Source organism: Marmota monax, unplaced genomic scaffold (assembly GCF_021218885.2).
Source record: "Marmota monax isolate L192 unplaced genomic scaffold, Marmota_monax_Labrador192_F-V1.1 WCK01_AAM20220418_F8-fsc00002, whole genome shotgun sequence".
NCBI lineage: Eukaryota > Metazoa > Chordata > Mammalia > Rodentia > Sciuridae > Marmota > Marmota monax.
Window position 1 is genome coordinate 26,287,054 of NW_026693571.1, and position 20,877 is coordinate 26,307,930.

The window sequence follows — 20,877 nt, forward strand, 5'->3', positions numbered from 1 at the left end:
CTACACTCACAAAATCAATAAAACCACTAGCACTTAATTTCTTAAAGTCATTCTCCATGATACAGAAAGAAGAATTTCTAAATTTACACCTTCACGCAATTTTCTCAAAATTCTTGACATTTAAAAACATTAAGAAAGAGCAAATAAGAAACTGCTTATTTCTTGAGGTATCAGTAATAAGAGACTTGTCCCACAGGATGACCCTCCAGTGTACTCTTCTTAACAAAGGTAGGTAGGTACTTATGCAATTTTCCCAGGTACCTACATTGAAAAAGTACATTGAAAAGGTTACCCTTGTCTCTTAACTTTAGGTATTCATTCTTCCTAACCACACTAGCCTCTTCATGGAGTTAATACAATATAACTAACTTCAATAACAGCTGGGATCTCAAGTAAAAGCTTATTTTTCTTCCCAAACTGGGCTGTCAGGAGTAGATTGGATGGTCTTTATGCTGCAATGACAGTACACTTGCCATCACTCTTAGATTAAGGGACTACCATCAGATTTGTGTATGTGAAGGTAGAGTCAAGTTCACTGGAAAGATTAAGAAGAAGGGCTTTGGTTTTCTGAAGTTTTTCTTTGTTTCTGTTTTTTTGCTTGTTTGTTAGTTTAAGAAACTCTTTCAAATAACTCATGAAAATCAGCTATACAACATTTACTTTACCAGTTTAGCTTAGAGACCTGCTCTCTAAAGGCAGAGTGCTTATCTGATGACTCTCTTATGCTCTTCATCCAGTGGTATCCATTCCTTTGAAAATTACTCAAATTCTTAAGATTCCAGTCCATTTCTTTCTTTATTTGCTCATTTATTTCACTGGAGAATAAAATTAGGTTTTGGGGTGAACTTAACGTGGTATGTATGTATAAACTAGAAAACAATCTTCCTTTGGCACAAGTGAGGATCAAAAAAGAAACATAAATCTTTTATTCACCTAAATAAGCTGAGCCTGCTACAAAATTAAAAACAAGTCAGAGTTAATCTTTTAAAACTTTGGTGTTTTGCCTGAAAACATCCTGTTCAAGGGTTCTTGATCTCAATTTTATATCAATCTTTCACCCATCCATTCCCCCTAGGTATTTTAAATTATTAAAAATTGAAAATTAAAGAAATCTTTCCTTAAGACAGCAGTATAGAGATTCAGTTAAAATTCCATAAACATAATTCCTTTAAATTAAAACAAACTTCAGGAGAACTGTTTCAGTATTTTTACTTCTAATGTGGTTTCAAATTTTTCTTCTCCCTTTTCTTCTACAAAACAGAGATCATCTTTACTTGACACCATTTAACCTAGCATACTTTTAGATCTATGCATATAATAAAGCATAAAATTTTGCCTTTCATTTCAATGAGATTATTATTATATGAGATCCACTTGGGTTTCAGTTATTATTTAAATGTGTTTTCAGGTATTGTTTAAACCTGTTGTCATTATCATAGAAGTTTTGAAAAAAAATCCTCAAATTCGTTACTAGCTCAGGTGAACATCTTTTCAATGAAGTTCTCAAAAAGAAATGTTCCAGATACAAACATCACCTTTTTTTGCATTGGTCATTAAACACACACACACACACACACACACACACACACAAGACACGCGGGTTAATTAAATTCCTTACAGAAAAAAGGTAAGATGCAATTCTTTTTTTTTTTTTTTTTGGTACCAGGAACTGAATGAACTCAAGGGTACTCAACCACTGAGCCACATCCCCAGCCTTATTTTGTATCTTATTTAGAGACAGGGTCTCACTGAGCTGTTTAGTGCCTCACTTTTGTTGAGTCTGACTTTGAACTAGGGATCCTCCTGCCTCAGCCTCCTGAGCCACTGGGATTATTGGTGTGCATTACCACGCCTGGCCAGAAGGATGCAATTTTATAAACATAGGAAATACTTTACTGTAAAGAAAAAACAATCTTGAAAAAAAATTGCTGTATGGCTTCGGTTTTCATAGCTGGCAAGTTTTGCTATACTTCTGAAACAGTGACATTACTGAAACATTAACCAGGATAGCTGCTAAAATATTTAAACATCCAAATTCCTGAGAGGCAGTAAGTACTGTCAATAAAATTGGAACTGGCTATGTGATGTATTTTAATTTACATATGCTTTTCAAAGTACTAAGATAATGTGGATTGATTTCCCTTCTGATGAATTTCACTCAGCTTGTATTGGAGATTTAAATGCATACAAACTCTGCACTTAAAAAGGCGGAGATCTCCTTGAAAATGAATTTTGACATTGTCATGAGTGATTTTTGTCTCCTTTTTTTACATTTTTTCACATTTTGTACTGTTGAGATCAATTTCTCCCTTACTGAGAATACATCTAAAATAAATTCAAATGTTAGATATAACTTGATATGTTAATACTCTCACAACTCATCAAAACTCATTTATTAGGTAAAATAAGTCCAAATTGTAACCACAATCCAAGAAGAAAATACCAAGAAGAAAATGCCAACTTCAGGCCTCTTTGAAAGTACACCAAGTATAAGGTAGAATTAAATGATAAATACTGCTAGTATTTAAATTTTCCTAATATTTGTTGAGGACCTGGATTGCATTTTTTTGTAAATACCTCTTTTTCCATGGATATTCCAATTAGCTTTCAAAATTTTTTTCACGAAGAGTGAAAATTTCCCCTGATCCAACCTATCCTTGGTCTTCAGAATCAATCATACATTTTATATGCTTTCACAGAATGATGTTTGATTTTTGTTTTAATGACTAACACATTCTCCTGTCTTACTAATTGCATCTTAGGCCCCTTAAAGGCAAACACCAGGTTTGTTTTATTTTAAGAACTATTCATGAGATTTTGTACAGACCTTTATCAATACATAATAATATCTATTGGAATGATGTGACATATAGAATGATAATTCTAAAACGACAAAGTGTTTCTTTACTGTGACTCTACCTTTTTTCCAACTAAAGAATTAAAAACTTAAAATGGATACACAAATACATCAAACCATATATTTTCCAAATATAAGAATAATATTGCTGCTTAAATTTTGACAAGCCACATAATTTTTATCAACTTGATATATTGTTGTTCTTTATTATCAATTTTCTACTCTACATTTTCTGAGCCATGGTCTTTATCTACTTGTGTCACTTAAAACAAACTAATCTGAACTAATTCCCATCCCTGACACTACACCAAGAGCAATTTGATATAATCTACACATAGTTTTCTGACAACATTTTCTAAATGACAGTTGTTATTTCAAGCCTCTTCCCAAATACTGTTCTACAACTGTTGAAATAAATTAAAATGGCATCATATTTTCCTGAAATCTTAAGACATATACCCTTAGTCCTTTAAATCTCATGTGATACATGATTATAAAGATTATCTAAAGATTTTTTTACATTTTATATGTGCATATAGCTTACCCATGCAAATGCCCATCATATAATGAATTGTTAACAGATCTATGCCACCAAAACCACTTTGCATATAAACTAATGATCCTATAATCATTCAATGATGTAAAGACTTACACAATGGTAGGGGCTGGGGTTGTGGCTCAAGGGGTAGAGTGCTCACCTAGCATGTGAGGCACTGGGTTTGATCCTCAGCAACACATAACAATAAAACAATAAAATAAAGGTATTGTGTCCACCTACAACTAAAAATAAATATTAAAAAAAGACTTACACAATGGCAATGCACTAACAAATTTTTCATCAATATTTTATTTAAGACACTCATCTATTTAAAATTGAACACTAAAGCAATATTTTAAAAGCACTATTAGTTTTTATTACACTTTACTTTTAGAACAATTAAAAATTCTCAGCAAAATTCAGAAGATAATTCTTAGAGTTACCACATCACACAAAACACACACACACAACACACATACACACACACCTTTCCCTATTATTACCATCTGAAAATAATATGGTACATATGTTATGATTAATGAATCAATTCTGATTCATTACTATTACCTAATGTAAGAATTGAAGAAGACCTCAGAAGATGGAAAGACATCCCATGCTCCTGGATAGGCAGAATTAATATTGTCAAAATGGCCATACTACCAAAATTGTTATACAGATTTAACATAATTCCTATTAAAATCCTGATGACATTCTTCATAAAACTAGAAAAAGCAATCATAAAATTCATTTGGAGAAAATAAGAGACCCAGAATATCCTAAGCAATCCTTAGCAAGAAGAGTGAAAAAGAGGCATCACAATACTAGACCTTAACCTATACTACAGAGCAATATTAACAAAAACAGCATGGTATTGGCATAAAAATAGAATCCACTGAAAGAGAAATTGGGAAAACTACCCCATTCACTATAGCCTCAAAAAAAAAAAAAAAAAACCTCAAGTAAAATACATGGGAATCAATCTATCAAAAGGGGTAAAAGACCTCTTCAATGAAAACTATAGAACACTAAAGAAAGAAATTAAAAAGACTTTAGAAGATGGAAAGATGTCCCATAATCTGTTTCTTAATATATGTATCCTTTATTCAAAATGCTGGGGATATAGATCAGTTGTAAAGCACTTGCCTTGCAAGTACAAGTCCCTGGGTTCAATCCCCAGCACCACAAAAAAAAAAAAAATGGTTGAGACCAGACATATTTCAGATTTCAGAGTTTTTTGATGTTGAAATATTAATGTAGACTTTACTGGCTGAGCATCTCTATTTCAAAGATCCATTCATATTTCAGAGCATTTAAGATTTCAGATTTTCTGATTAGGGATGCTCAATTATATTTAAAAGCACATGAAGTAAAAAGAAAAAGATATTGTGTTACAAGATTAAATTTTTTGTGTGTATAATCCCCATAAATCCTTTGCCTTTTGAAAGTTTTTTCTAACTTATTTTTCAGTTGTACTTAGATATTTCATTCTTCAATATTTCCCTTCTATTGATCCTTGTTCATAGAACTTCTCCCCACAAAGCTTTATTGGGCTTTATTTCAGTAGTTCAAGTAGGACCTCCCCTACAGCCTGTCCCACACACAGAAGTCTACAAAAATATTTCTTCTCCCAAATATAATATCTTCATTATCATTGCTTAGTACTCCATTAATCGCCAAATATTAATTCTTCAAATAGGTCAGTGGTTTTCACACTTCTTTTAGCAGTTGTACATTGCTACTTAATTAAAAAGGAGGGGGCATTCCAGACTAAGAAAACAGAACTCCCAGTTTCTCATAGGTGAGAGAGAAAGCAGTGCATTAAAGTCATTCCTCTAATGCCATCCATTCTTTGTACTGTGAAAGAGTGTTGGCCTTGCTTTAAGTTCACCAGTGTGTGACGCTTAACTTTCCTCTATGGTTTCCAATTTGCTAAACCATCTCTCTGTCTACTTTACCTTATCCAAAACCCATCTATCCTTCATGTAAAAGCTTAAACACTACTTCCCAGGAAGGTCTTTCTTCATCACCACAATTGTTGTCTGTCAACTGCACACAGCCCTTTTCTTCATTAACAAATGTTTAAAACCAGAAATCTACATTAAAATGTATGCTATCTGGCTCATGTTTGCTACTACAATCCTCAGGCCCATAGTAAACTTCCATTAAATATTTGCTAGAAGTCAAGTTGAATATGTAGAAGTGATAAGCACTGAACCTTCTTTGTACACCCCGCTAATGAAATTGGACTTTATAATGAAGATAATGGGGGATATTGACTTTTAAATAGGTCAGTGACCAAATTCAGGTTTTTGTGTTAGCACACCTTGTGAGAGAAAATGGAGAATGGATTAGAGGAGGTTTAACTAGAGATAAAATAAGAGACAAGTATAATGTAAGGAGAGAGAGACTAGAGTATTCCTCTGGCAGCTGTTATGAGAGCCAAATTTAGGAAGTCCTGGTTTTGTTAAGAAAATGCTCTACTAAATCATTTTGAAGATGGAGACCATGGCCTTGGAACTCAAAGTAGCCTAGGGATTTGATGTATTTGAATTATGAAAGAAAAAGGACAAACTGGCTAGAATTTGGAGAAGAATATAGCTATAGAAGAGAAAACTTGGGAATCCAGGAGAATGTATAAAATGAAACTGTTGAATATTTTACATCCTCTCTCACACCTCTGTGAATTTTCAACTGCTGTGTTCTTCCTGCTCTAAACTGATTCTTCCCATAATTGCAAAATTTGAAATTAAGTCACTGTTAACCATGCAAGGTTTTAGTTGACAGAGACATTTTGTTGGGTGGGGTAGGAAATTAAGAACCAAGAAAGGTCTGAATTTTGCATCAAAGATGACAATGGGGATAAAAAACAAAAAGGGGCATTAATGAACCCTGGAGCCAGAGAAAAGGCCCTAAAACAACAACTTGTTGTGTCAATGTTCAACTGCTAAAAGAAGTGTGAAAACCACTGAATTAGAGAAAAATGAGGATACAGAGCCAATAATAGCTTAAAAGTAGAATCAGTTCAAACTGGTTGACACCTGATTTCAAGTTTTGCAGTCTGCACCAATGTTGATGATATTCACCAAGAAAAGGAAACATGAAGAGCAAAAACAAAGCTACAGACAGGTAGAGTAGGTTGATTTCAGAGGAATTAAATCTAATGCATATAACTGATATCAGATGAAATTGCTAGCAGGTTATTAAATACACATATCTACCTAAGGAGAAAGACTGGACTGTGAGTTAACTTTAGAGAAAATAATTCTAAGTGACAGTCAAAAAATTGCCTTTCCTAGTTCCACAGAGGATTAAAAATGTAGCATATGTATCAGACAGGTACAGTGGCAAACACCTGTAATTCCAGAGGCTCAGAAGGCTGAGGTAGGAAGATCACAAGTTCAAGGCCATCCTCAGCAATTTTTAGAGACCCTGAGCAACTTAGAGAGACCCTGTCTCAAAATAAAGATGTAAAAGGTATTAGGATATGGCTCAGTGGTTAAGTGCCCCTGGGGTTCAATCTTGGTACCAAAAATAAATACATAAATGGACAATATCAGAAAATAATGTAATTCTTAGTACAAGAAACTTATCTCCAATAGAATATTTTTTTTGTTGTTTTTGTTTATTTGTGGTTTTTTTGGGGGGGATGGGGGCTATCAGGGATAGAACTCAGGGGCACTTGACCACTGAGCCATGTCCCCAGCCCTATTTTGTATTTTATTTAGAGACAGAGTCTCAGTGAGTGCTTAGTGCTTCAAAGTTGCTGAGGTTGGCTGTGAACTCATGATCCTCCTCCCTCAGCCTCCTGAGCCACTGGGATTACAGCCCTGCACCACCATGCCTGGCTTCCAGTAGACTATCTTTTATATATCATGATAATAAAGACTATAGTATGTAAGACTAGGACAAAATTATGCACATATAAATGCAGGGATAGGCATCAAAAAATGTAAGCAATGCATACATATGGACAAATATGGGTATCATACAGGATACTTATATACTAAAGATTAAACATATTTTGCTTATAAAAATGAGACAAAAAGCAAAAATGATCCTATCAAGGGTTTCTAATCAGAAATGGGTACTTTTCTGGGTTTTCTAAATGGAAGGGTCTGAGGCAAAAATATATGTGTTAATATTTCACTCCTACTATTCTCTAAGAATCCTATTTTCTTATGTGGTATATATGATATTATATATACATTATATATAATATGTATTGCATTACAAATGTATATATTTGGTCTAAGATAGTTTTACTTTCAAGATACACATATTGTGTAGTTATTTAAAATAATTCTGCCAATCAATGCTAAATCACCTTTGTTAGATCATCATGGGTTGACTGACTTCCTTTATCTGGTGGTATAGTTTTAAATTTTTATTCAATAAATATATTGTTCTACAAATTTTTTTGTGGTTGCAAAAGAATCAAATAAAAGCAATCATTTTCAAATCTATAGGCATTTCAGTCAAAGTAGTTGTCAAAGATATAAGCTATTAGGTTGAAAGCTGTACTCTATAAATAAAATTATGGTAAGTGAAATAAGTGGTGGAGTACTTGCCTAGCAAGTGTGAGGTGCTGGGTTTGCTCCTTTCTAATTAATATTATTGATTATTAGCTTTTATAATAGTTAGCAGGTTTTGCAAACTTATAACACTACGGAAGTCATATATGTTACCTAAAAGGGCCTACTTAGGCCTCAGAAGATTCCACAAATAAAAGACTACTGGCCAGAGTCCATGGCTAGTAAGAGTAATATGTGAATTATTTACTTTGTAAGCCAAAGTATTATATAAATGCAAGGAGTTGTTGCACTTAAGACAAATTAACTTGTAAAATTTTTAGCGAGTCAATTGTTAACTCTAAAATTTAATTTATTTGTATAATTTCTAGCAAGTCAATTGTTATCTCTAAAATTTAATTTCTTTGAATGTGTGGCTTCATCTCTAAAGTCCCTTCTACTACCTCATTTGATTAGGCTTTTTCATATCTTTAGCTAGTAGTTCCTTCCATGATTATAAGCTGTTAGCCTTCAGTAATAAATAAAATTGATCAAATCAAGGATAGTAAAATGTGAATCTTCAGTTCATTGAAATACATTATCAAAAACAACTACCTGGTAAAATTGGTTATGACTATTATTTCCATTTTCACTAAAATATTTTACCATAAACAATACATGTTTCAAAAATTTTCTGATCTTTGAGTGTTGTACATGAGGAGTAGACATAAATTACTATTGGTGCCAAGATACAAAATGGTCCACATCTTCCAGTGCACATCAGTGATGTTTAATACATAGATAAAAATCTCACAGGGAGTGAAACAAAGGATACTTCCCAAATCATCACCTTAAAAGGTAGATTAATTTACAATGATAGGATGATTCAACTTATCACTGAGAAAATGTTCCTATATAACTGTCATTTTGAGGTGCTGAGAATATTCTATACTTGGGGAAAAAAATGTTAGAACACATTAATCTAGGAGTGACTTATTCTTTTCATCTAAACCTTTTTCAGACAATCCATTCAGTCCTAGGTTGAAGATGTTTCTGTGATCTCACAGGAGGAATCCTGCCCAACACAAACTATCAGGAAGAGGTTTAGTTTAAAGAAGCCCATATCTGGTTTTGTGAGCTCTTCCATGTAGCACTGGGGTCTATTGTCTGGTTTAATCTAGCTTTCCTGGTACTGGTTGAGAAGTAGACACAAGTCCTGATCATACATAATCCTTCTATTATTAGTATTTTGTGTTTGGTATATAATGGATCACCAGTGTCATAAATGATGTGACTCAGCTGCTACCCCATATAGGGTCATTTGACAGAGAGAAGACTGACTTTTAGGGATGTTTAATATAACCACCCCAGAAACTTCATAGGTCATTTTGACCACTCAAATGGGAGTGAGCATCTGCCATGTCCATGCTGCCATTTAAAAAGGTTTATTCTGCTTCCCTCGGTGGGAAGACCCAGGGCTAAAATCACTGCACCCAAATAGTTGACTCTCACATAAACATTACATTACCATTTCACTGTCTTTGGCATAAACTAAGGATTCCAAATTATTAATTTTCATTACAGGACTTTCCCCAAGAACCTTTCAGTTCTTCAATAGAAAGTATCAACAATGCATGCCCTAGGAACATTAAACCCTTCATGTTAAAATCCTCACCTTGCTGCTCCCACCAGTCCCACAACCATAAACTGTTAAAACACGATCCTTGCCTAATCTCAGTCAAGCCCCCAAATTAAAGGACTTGCCTTAAGTCATTTTCAAATTCTCCAGTACCTTCTACCTTGTTCTTTCACTTCCAAAACAGTACCAGAGTTCAGCAGTGCTAGCATCTTCCTTTCATCTCACTAAACAATAAACTGAACACTGTCTCGTCAAAAGGTTGGAACTTAGTATTTGAGACTAACATCATGGCATCAATCAGATTTACTTACATTCCACTCTCCAGACCAATCTTTACCTTATTTCAATTATCATAGCTCACCAAAATGCATGGGTATAGAAAAGGTGGTTTGATAAGAGATAACCAATAGATTCCAGGACAAACTTTTGAATTTTTTAATAAGACGGAGAATCAAAAAATAAGTAAAAGGGTCAAGATGCTTCTATAGCACCTGATAAAATTATGCTATTAAAGAAATAGAAAGTCTGCAATTGTATTTAGTGAGTACAATTACAACTTAATTTGTTGTAATAGTATGAATGTTCATTATTATTCCTTCTTTTTATGCCTCAGGCACTATGGAAATTATGTTTCATTTAAGTGGTTATTTTTCTTATTGGTGATCAATTTTAAGTGCATAAATATTCTGTTTCTTCAGAAGAAAGACCAGCATTTGCTTTCTTAATTACTTGTTCATTTTGATAGTGACAGCTGATGCTTCTGGCATTATTCAAGCAATTGTATGGGGATGTCACCACATAATTGTAAGAGGCCACAAAATTTTATATGGAGACACATATTTTCTTTCTAATTGCCCCAGAAAAACCATGCTGAATAAAAGAAATCTTTTGACTGTGTCCTCTGATGAACTTGGGCCATTGACTGCCCTTTTGTGCAGCACAAGAGTTTACTAGAACAGCAGGCAACAAGTAAATACTATGACTTCATTAAAATTTTTGTCACTTAATAAATATCAGATTATGTTGAAATGTATGAACCTTTTTCAACTCTAGTTGATTATATTTTGAAAACTGTTCTCTGTGAAAGCTTTCATTGTGCTAAAGCATTCCTCTTAAAATATAGCAAAGCCTGAAAGGAGAAATAGCTGTAGGTACTTTTATATCAGCAAATACAAATGATTTACTCTGTTGGCAACCACTACAAAAAAAAAAATAGTAAAATAATTAATTGTCATTTTGTTTTTTAAATGGAGTTGGTAAATTTCTTATTTAAGAATCACCTCCCTATTATAAACTAACTGTATGACCTTGAACAAGGCATTTAAAACAATATTCATAAAGAACAAAAGCAGGAGAGAGCCTTTTACTTCCCAAATTCTCTTCCCATTAAGACATCATTCTGTCAAAAATTATGCCAGTTAGCACAGTGAACTGAGCAATGAAAATCCTGCACCCAGGTAAATATCACCATCTTAAAGCAGATGATAATTTTGAAATTTGAATTGGAAACAATGTTAATGAATTAATCAATTGTTAATTTCGTGAATTGGTCAAGCAACAATAGAAAATAAGCTAAAACTGTTACAACTTTAAATTATTTATCCTGAAAAATAATTCTGGCAATTGTATAGTCTTGTGTTTAAGTAAAATGGTCCTGATACTTTCCATCAGTAGAGCATATCTGACTGCTTTTTGAGGATGGGAATTAGCAAACTTTCACATGGCTAGCCTTGTGTTGTCTGCAAGAACTTGGGGAATGAATATGGGGGAAAGTAGAGCATATAAAAACTAATCTAAAGTCTCTATAAATTTTTGCTGTCTGAACCCTCCTTACAAAATGATACTTTGTGGAAAGCTAACATTTATGAAGGAGAATTTTTCCCATTTAATATATTAAAAATAAACAAAATTTAGATAGATATATCTCCAAAGGAAATTTTATAGATTTCCATTTTACCAGTTTGCAGAAGTTACTTATTCTTGATGATTCAGAGCTATCATAAGAACTTTTAAGAATCAATAGAGTCATACACTGGCACAGAGTAAAACCTCCTTCCCTGCTGATATGGATAGAAATGTTTTTGTTTCTGTATTAAATGACCCCACACTGTTCTGCTTTATGACTTTGTCAACTTTTCAAAGCCTTCCTCCTTTTCCCTTGCTTTTCGGAGAACAGTCCATATTTTTTAACCAGAGTCAGCATGCCTACATCATTAGAACAACTTCTCTTCTTCTAATATATAACTATGATTTTCAGTGACCTTGGAAAATATATAACCCAATATATTAGAATTGTAGATAAAATTAGATGCACCAAGGTCTGAAAAGAATGAAGAGAACCTGTCATGTAATGTTAAGATCTGAGTTAAAATTGGCTAAATGATTTTTTTAGCCAAAGAATATTTGCTTCCTCCACTATACCTGGGATATATTAATACCTATTTCAGAGAGTTACTGTGATAATTTGACGAGATAACGGTATTTGAAATACCTTGTAAACCATAAAGTTGAGTACAGATTCATGGAAGGGTTATTGTTATCATCATTAGAACAAGATTGCCATCTAATGGCAATCAAGCAGATAACGGGTATTCTAACCTCTTTAAAACAAAAATAAAGAGTAACAAAATCAACTGATGAAAATTTGTGTCACAATGGCAACTTTACACAAAACTGATAAAAATTTGTGTCACAATGGCAACTTTACTACAGTTCTATGAAAACAACACACTCTTTGGTTAAAAAAAATGGCTAATCTAATACAACTGCTCCTTCTAGTAACTCAACATCATAGAGAGATTTCTATAGCAGAATTAGTAAGTAGGTAGCAGAGTTACAAAAGATAATTTAAAAAAAACATGTATGCCCTATAATCATGGACAAAAAACAATGATTTTCTGATGCTTTTCTGAGTCTATATTCCTGCATCTACAATGAGAATAGTACTTCCTGAAAAATTTTTTATGAGGATTAAATGAGATAATCCAAAGTGCTTATAAATTATAATTTAAAGCGAAAACAGAACTAAGTGCCTCCATCAGTGCTCTGCATAATGTAGGTGCTTCAATGAATAAATATAACTTAATTTCAGCTTCTTGTCTGGAATCAAAGACAAACATAATTAAGTGATTTTGTAACTGAAAAAGTTACTAGCAAAAAGAATCACTTTGAAACAAAAGCTTCAAGTGTACTTCTGATTTTAAAGTTCTACATGAATTAATTTTATTAGTCCAGAGAATCATAATGATTAAACACAAAACCTCAGTCAGAAAACACTTTGAGTCTGGCTGGTTCATCTATTGCCTGAAATCCCTTGTCACTCAAAGTACCAATTTTCTCAAATGTGAAAGAAATCTGATTTACCTTATTGAATTGCTACCTAGACTCAATAAAGGTTATTTATCATGCTATTATTTTATTTGTATGCAATAATGTTATAAGTTTGTTAGTAAATAATGATCAAATTTAAATGCATGTGAGATTGCATTTTATTCTTACAATATAATAGCATGAGTATCTAAAAACGTGGTTAGATTTTCAACAGAGGCTAGAAAGAATAATAAAATTGTCAGGATCAGGTTCTTATTAATCCTTAGCTGATTATATTTTATCATGTATATTTTTAAAATCAGTACAAGACATCACATGAGACTGAATATTCTAATATGCTTTCACTTATTATTTCTCCAAAAAATACATGAGCTAGACACTACTATTACCCCACTTGCTCATGAAGAAATGGAAGCTAAGAGATTGGATTATTTGTTCCATATTACACAATATGTTTGGTAAATGAGATTTGTCTACTTCCAGTATCTACATTTCTAACCTCTACGTTGTATCTCCCAAATTAAGTGGCATACATTTCAGAGCTTTGCCCAATCAGATTGAAACCAGCTTGTACAGACTTTTTCTGACTGAGACATATCAGAGCTTGTAGAAACTTACAGCTGATTGGTACAATTTTCCCTGTGTGAGTGTTGCAATTCTTTGTACATTACTATTCATATTAGCAAAACCACTAGGGTTTCATCTCTGCTCTGCTGTGCTATTATCCATTAAAAATTAATAACTAAAATTACCTTCTTAATTAATAGGCGCAGAAGGAGTTCCTAACTCACTGAAGAATTTTTGTAATGCTTGTTCATCAAACTCAAAATAATTTAGCAACTACCTAATTAATTCCTAATTGATATCATTGGGCCATTACTTCCCCATTTGCATTTGGACATATACCAAGAGATAATGCTCTAGGTGTTTTTAGATGCAATATCCAAAATAAACAACAAAAACAATGTAAGATTTCCTCACTCTATCATCCAAATGACCATACATTCTTTTCCCCAAAGAACACTAAATAAGTGAAATATATTTTCAAATAAGTAAATCATCTGCAAATGGTAAAGATCAAATTTAATGCATAGAAACACCTCAGTTTCCCTTTGAAAATAATGATTTGGAGTAGTAACTTTTTAAGGTATTTAAAACAGAAACTTATTCTTTCTCAGGGATATTATTATTTCAAATATGTTGTAGTAATTTGGATATTTGACTAATATCTGGGAAAATATAGTTTTGCGCTTTTAGAATTGCATGGATTTTAACAAAAAAGAAATATACTACCTATTATAAGCAAAGTATCTTAATTAATTATTGAATATTTAATACTGGTAAATCACCATTTAAAATGATAGACAGAATTTACACAGTGAAATCTAAATCAAAATATATTTTAAATAATCTATAATAATGATTAAGTATTCAGAAACTAAGGACCATTTAACTAATGGCAAGACACTCTTTAACAAGGTATTAAAACTGTCAAAAATTTCATGGGACATAGCCAACTCATGGTGAGTTCCTACTGTATTCTAAGTAACTGGGAAAGTCACTTTGCATGTAAATGTGTCTGTGTCACAATTTCAGTTAGGATGATTTGAGACAGATAAGTAATTGTTGCCATTTTAGAAATGAGGAAAAAGACACTTGGAAAGATCACCTTCCAAGGTCACCATGGTATAACTGAAATTTTAATTTGGATATATCAGACTCCAAAGTGCCTCCAGTCTTTTGATATTAACTTTCAGTTTGTTTATTTGGAATGGATATTGGAGGTACAATTTTCCCTAAGTGTTATGAGATTAACTTGAAATCATCTAGGAAAAGATCCTGGCTCATTACAGGCATTCAATTTCCTTCCCATTGACTTATTTTTTTTCCTTTTTTCTAAACATGCTTATCAAGATTTAATGGCTATGCAAATACACCATATATATTTAAGGCACACCATTTGATAAATTTTGACACAAGTATACAGAATAAAGATAAACAGCATAGTCAATACTCTCACATTTACTCATTATGTTGTCCATTTGTAGTCTCTTCATGCCCTCCTTTGCAATCCTAGCAACCACTGCTTTGCTTTCTGTCACTGGAGTTTAGTTTTCATTTTTAAATTTTTCTACAAAAGGAATCTCACAGAATTTACACTTTTGGTCTGGCTCTGTTCATGTAGCGTGATTATTTTGCAGTTTGTCCATGTTGTTGTATGTGTCAAAACTTCTTTTTTTTTCCTATGCAAGTTATATCATTATATTATCATATAGATATAGCACAATTTGTTCACTCTGACCATCAGCTTATTTTTTTTTAATTTTAAAATACTTAAATGACAAAGATTGAATATGTTGAGAATATACAATAAGAATTATATACATACATATTATGCAATGATTGTAACAATCAAATTAATTAACATACCCACCATCACCCATAGTGTATGTTAGATGCCCAGAACTTGTCAATTTAATAACTGAATGTTTGTGTCCTTGGATCAACACCTCCCCATTTCCCTTACCCCCATCCCTTAATAACCACCAATGAATTCCCATCCATTTGGATCACAAACTACTGAATGCTCATGTTTATATACAATCTACCCCTGGCAGTAAAGGGAGCCAAGGTAAGAATAGAGAGACATTATTTTTTTAGAAAAATTTGTTCCATCTTTCCTTTTAACTCATTTGATCAATTATGATGCTTCACTGGCGTATTATCAAAATGTATATTTACCATCAGCTTATACCACTATGAAGGTAATAGTGGGAAAAGCCTATATAGAAATATGATCATATTCTAGCTCACTGTGTAACAGATATTGAAAGATTAAGTATTCCAAAACCAAAACCTAAATTCATATTTAGGATATGCATTGTTTGATATTTTACCATATTTTTGATAACATTCATTTGCAGAAAAGTCATCTTATTCAGTTGTCCAAGGATTTCATTTTACCCAGTTAATTTCAGAGGATTCATTGGTTAACATTACACATTCTATTAAGCTTTCAAACAAGCAACCCATACCTTGAAATTGACTCAGGAAATTAATAGAATTTCTTATGCCACTTTTATTCTTTAAAGTACGTGAACAAACTACATAGCATTATTATTAGTTTTTGTAAAGGAAATTCAAAATTTAAAGAGGTTAAGTTTTGTCCCAAAGCACATACATTTAGTTAAGACTTCAGATTTGCAAATCATTCTTTGGGCTTCATTCTGACTGGCAACCAAATATAACTGAAATTGTTATATTATTGGTACTTTTTTCAATTATTTTAATTGTTTATGAAAATCTTCAAAAACACACAAAATAGAATATTTTATTTCATGAAACTCTAACTCTATGAGTTCCTCCTACTTCCATGCACCCATTACCCAATTTTGATCGTTTTCAACAATTTCTTAACTTAGTTTCTTCTATTCTTTTGCCCACACTTGGTGGTAAAGCAAATCCCAGACACCATATTGTTTCAACTACTACAACTCTCAAGTTTTCCTTAATAAACCTAAACAAAATATCATTACAACAAATAAACTATAACTTACTGTATAAATTAACAAAATAAAATATAATCCTATAACTCACTCAAATCTAAAACTTCTGATTAACTCAGAATTTTAAAATATTTTTTGCTATTGTAACTTAAGTGATACATAAAAACATAAAAAAATTACATATTTATAGAGCACCCTATGCTGTCCTAATACATGTATATATGTGTAATTTATAAGTCAGATTAAAATATATTCTTTGAATATATTTTAAAATGAGTATACCAACAAGGAAGTTCCACTGCATTTAGCTTTTTTAAATATATGGCTGTCTTCCCTCCCCTATCATCAGGTCAGTTATCTGTCAAATAAATCACACTATTTATCCTATAGAATTCCTTGGTTACCTATTGACAATCTTCTGACATTTAACAATTTCTGTCCACTCATCCCATTACTTCCTAAAAATCATGGTTCCATCTAAATTTTTTTAAATCCCAAATTAACTGGGCATGATAGTACATGCCTGTGACTAGGGAGGCTGATGCAAAAGAATCAAAAGTTTGAGGTCAACCTCAGGAAATTAGTGAGGTCCCAAAGAACTCAGCAAGACTGCATCTCAAAATAAAAAAAATAAAAAGGGCTGGGGATGTAGCTCAGTGGTAAGATGTCCATTGGTTCAATTACCAATTTCAGGAAAAAAAAAGGACTAAAAATCCCAAATTAACAAAATTCAGTTATATTCTTGTTCTTTACAAAAAATTAAATACCTTTAAAATTATGAGATTTGTTTCTGATCTGTTGTCATATTGTCAGAAAAATCCTCACTCATTTTCTTGGAGACTTTAGTAGTTATGGGATTGGGAATGAAGATTCAGCAAAACACCAAGAGGAAGAAAATATCTATTTATTACACTTAAGTGATGTTTAGGGGATTGAATAATATACACATTGACAATTTATTCCATCATCATAAAGCTCAACATCAAGAATCATTCTTATAATGCAATAGCAGGATGGACACCTCTCATTCCTTTTAATGACTCTTAAGTATAATATTGTATATTTAGTAAGTGTTCTATTGATGAAAATTTGAGGTGTCCTAATATTTGCTATCACAAGTATTTTAATGCATAAGCACATATTCTGTATTTTCTCAGTATCATAGGATCACAAATATAGAAACTGCATAGTTGAATCTAAAGGTAAATGCAAACTAGATATTTTTAAAAAGTACAATTCTTGAGACAAATACATATGAATCCCAAATTTTAGAAGCTATCTAGGTAAAAGTGAGAAAGATCTACATATATAAAAGGTTATCTATCAAATCAACTGCAAGAATAAAATTGTGAAAAATTTGTATCTTAAAATATTTTCAATAAAAAATTTTACAAACAACTTCATTTCAGATTTTAGCCTAACATACAGTGTAAAAAAAATGTAAGTATCACTATTAACATATTTTGGAAATAGTTAATATGATTATCATCTGTGGCATAAAGACACTGCATAAACAGAAGTTCATCATAAAATGTTATAGTTAGAAACTACTGTAGAGATTATGTCTAATGCCCATTAGATAAAAATAACGATGTTATGATCCAAGAGTTTGATTTTTCTTAAATTTATTCAGTAGAATCCAAAAATTTAAAGCTCATATTTAATAATATTTCACATGAACTTTAAAATTGACTATATTTAAGGTATTATCAGAAATAAAAAAGGAATATAAAAGTTTACCTTTGTTGTCAAATACCTAAATTTGAATAATTAATTCTTATAAGCTACATGGAATAATTTGGAAATAGAAAACATGATATTTTATGCTTTAATATAAATTTGATTTTTTATGAACGTAATCGTCCCTTTAATTCATTCAACATGGATTTATTACTCACATACTACAACCCTATGTGTGTTTATGTGTTTATGAGTATGTGTTTGTGGACACTATTTGGAATTATTAATTTTGAGCCAAATATTACTACATCAGCATTAATCTGTGTAGTTATGGGGGAAAAAACAATGTCTACAATTTGGAATAGTAAATCTAGATCCACAAAACTTACATTTGGATATATAAAATAAATGAAAAGTGGGATTGTAGTTAATATTTTTACCCTAAAGTAGAAAATGTTAACTTTTTACATTGTTCAGTATTCAATTGGAATTCTTTTCTTTGACAAGAATCTTATTTTATAGTTGCTTTCCTATTTTATAAATTTCTTCCAACCAGATCAAGGTTTCCATAATGAACTTCAAAAATTATAAACCCATAGTACATTTTACAGTTCCCTTGCATATAAAATATAAAGGGAGATTTAAAAGACTGAATGCAGTCTCAATAATATTTAGCTTATCAGTGTAATCTAAGTGACAAATGTCACTTATATTATGTATTTGTTCAACACTTACCTGAAGGATGAAGATTCTGTTCTTCTAAAAATTCTAAATCGAGCATTAGATCATCTTCATCTAATTCACAGGATCCCAGGTTATTTAAAACATCCTAAAAGAAAAAGAAAACCAATAATTATAAACTGATATGCTGAGAAATGGAGGAAGTATGTACATGCAGAAGCCATGAAGCGGTAAGAACTCAAAATCTCAGAAATGAGAAGTACCCACTGCATCGCAAAAGATATTTAACTCTTAGAGACTCTAAAATTATCAGTCCAATAAAAAATTAAAAATCATTTTAAAAATTACCAATTTTCCATTTATTTTATTTTATTTTTTTAGTTGTAGATGAACATGCAGTATCTTTATTTATTATTATGTGGTGCTGAGGATTGAACCTAGTGCCTCACACATGCGAGGCAAATGCTTTATCACTAAGCTACAGTCCCAACCCCTCCAGTTATGTTTTTAACTGATATATATCTGTTAAAATTTATATCATTCAAATTATAATGCAATGAAAACACATATGAACAGGTGACAAACTTATCACAATATAGGAAAATATTTCTATATATTAGATATACTGACAATATTAGATATACCAAGAGTAGGGAGTTTTAAACAAACTCCAGAGATATGAAAAAGACTTTGCTGATCAAAAATTAAATATATATATATATATATATATATTGCTTTTAAACAAATGTTTTATAGACTACCAACTGTGAAGTACTAATTTAGACAATATATGGAAGTAGGGATCCAGTTAACATATTCAAATCATTTGCACTAAATTAAATTAAAAAATTAGACTAAAAGATAATTATTGATATTAATTATAAAATAACACAACAAAGATGAGATGTAATTCCTATTTTTTTCAAGACATATAGCAAAATCAACTGGATGGGTATACAGTGTTGAGAAGTTCTGAGGGGGTTGGAGATGCATACAAGAAGGAATTCTTGAGGGAGGAATAAAATCCTGATTTATATATTTGTGTATGTACATAGATGGGTGTATTAAGAAATATAAGAACTTACATTTGTGGACTAAGAATGAAATAACAAAAGTAGAAAAAGTATAACATCAAGAGAAATAGCCTATGTCAGATTACTTTCTCAATTGATGGGAATGTTACCATAATTTACGTTGAAAGAAGTAAATATTCATTAAGGAAAGGCTAATGATATTGTCAAATGGATACTGAACACTTTAATTCTTGGAATTAAACTAAGGACACTGGGACTTTTAAATAAATCACTATCACTTTAACAAATAGAATTAAACATTATTAAACTTTAGAAACATGTGTGATCCATGAATAGAGCAAAATGGTTTGAAAGGTGATATATATTCTCAAATCTAAGTGCTTCTTTTTCCTAACAAAGGTAAGTAATACTTTAAGCTATAAATAAAATCAACTGTTTATTGGAAGCTCAGTAGCCCAAGAAAGCCCAAGTAGCTCATCTATATACAACAAAGGATGGTGTAGGCAACAAAAAATAAGCTGCCACACTAAAAAGAGCAAAATAGGAGATTAAAACAACAGTGCTGGGCACAATGGTGCAGCCTGTAATTCCAGTGACTCTGCAGGATTGTGAGTTCAAAGCCAGTCTGAGCAATTTAGTGAGACCCTAAGCAACTCAGCCAGACCCTGTCTCTAAATAAAATACAGAAAAAAAAGAAAGAAATTAAAAAGGGCTGGGATGTGACTCAGAGGTTAATTGCCTCTGGGTTCAATCCAGGTACAAAAAAAAAAAAAAAAAAAAAAAACATCATAAGTTAAATGTGGAAAAGGAATGTTTAAAAGGGTGATTTTGTGAAGACACCATTATCAATGTCTATGAAGTACTATCCAAATGAAAGACTATTAATCTAATAGTCAAGAATATATTAGTTAAACAAAAGAGACACTTTACTGTGAAACAGTAGTAATTTACTCAAATTTAAATCAGGCTAAATAATTTAACACTTGGACTTTCAATTCATTGGACTGAATTATGAACCTTCAAAATTCATATTCAATCCTAATCCCAACTAGCTTAAAATGTGACTATATTTGGGGAGGAGGTTCTTAAGGAGGGAGTTAAGGT

The 20,877-nt window shown here is 31.8% G+C and overlaps 1 protein-coding gene across 3 annotated transcripts in view; it reads right to left on the bottom strand.

The window, feature by feature from the left end:
- The window catches only part of Ccser1 (coiled-coil serine rich protein 1), a 1,227,237-nt gene that overhangs the window by 982,409 nt on the left and 223,951 nt on the right, over positions 1-20,877 (bottom strand). For all 3 annotated transcript variants that reach the window (XM_058583852.1, XM_058583853.1, XM_046459067.2), the window contains exon 4: positions 18,794-18,887. In XM_058583852.1, the coding sequence (XP_058439835.1) occupies positions 18,794-18,887 (94 nt within the window). The remainder of the gene's footprint in view (positions 1-18,793; positions 18,888-20,877) is intronic.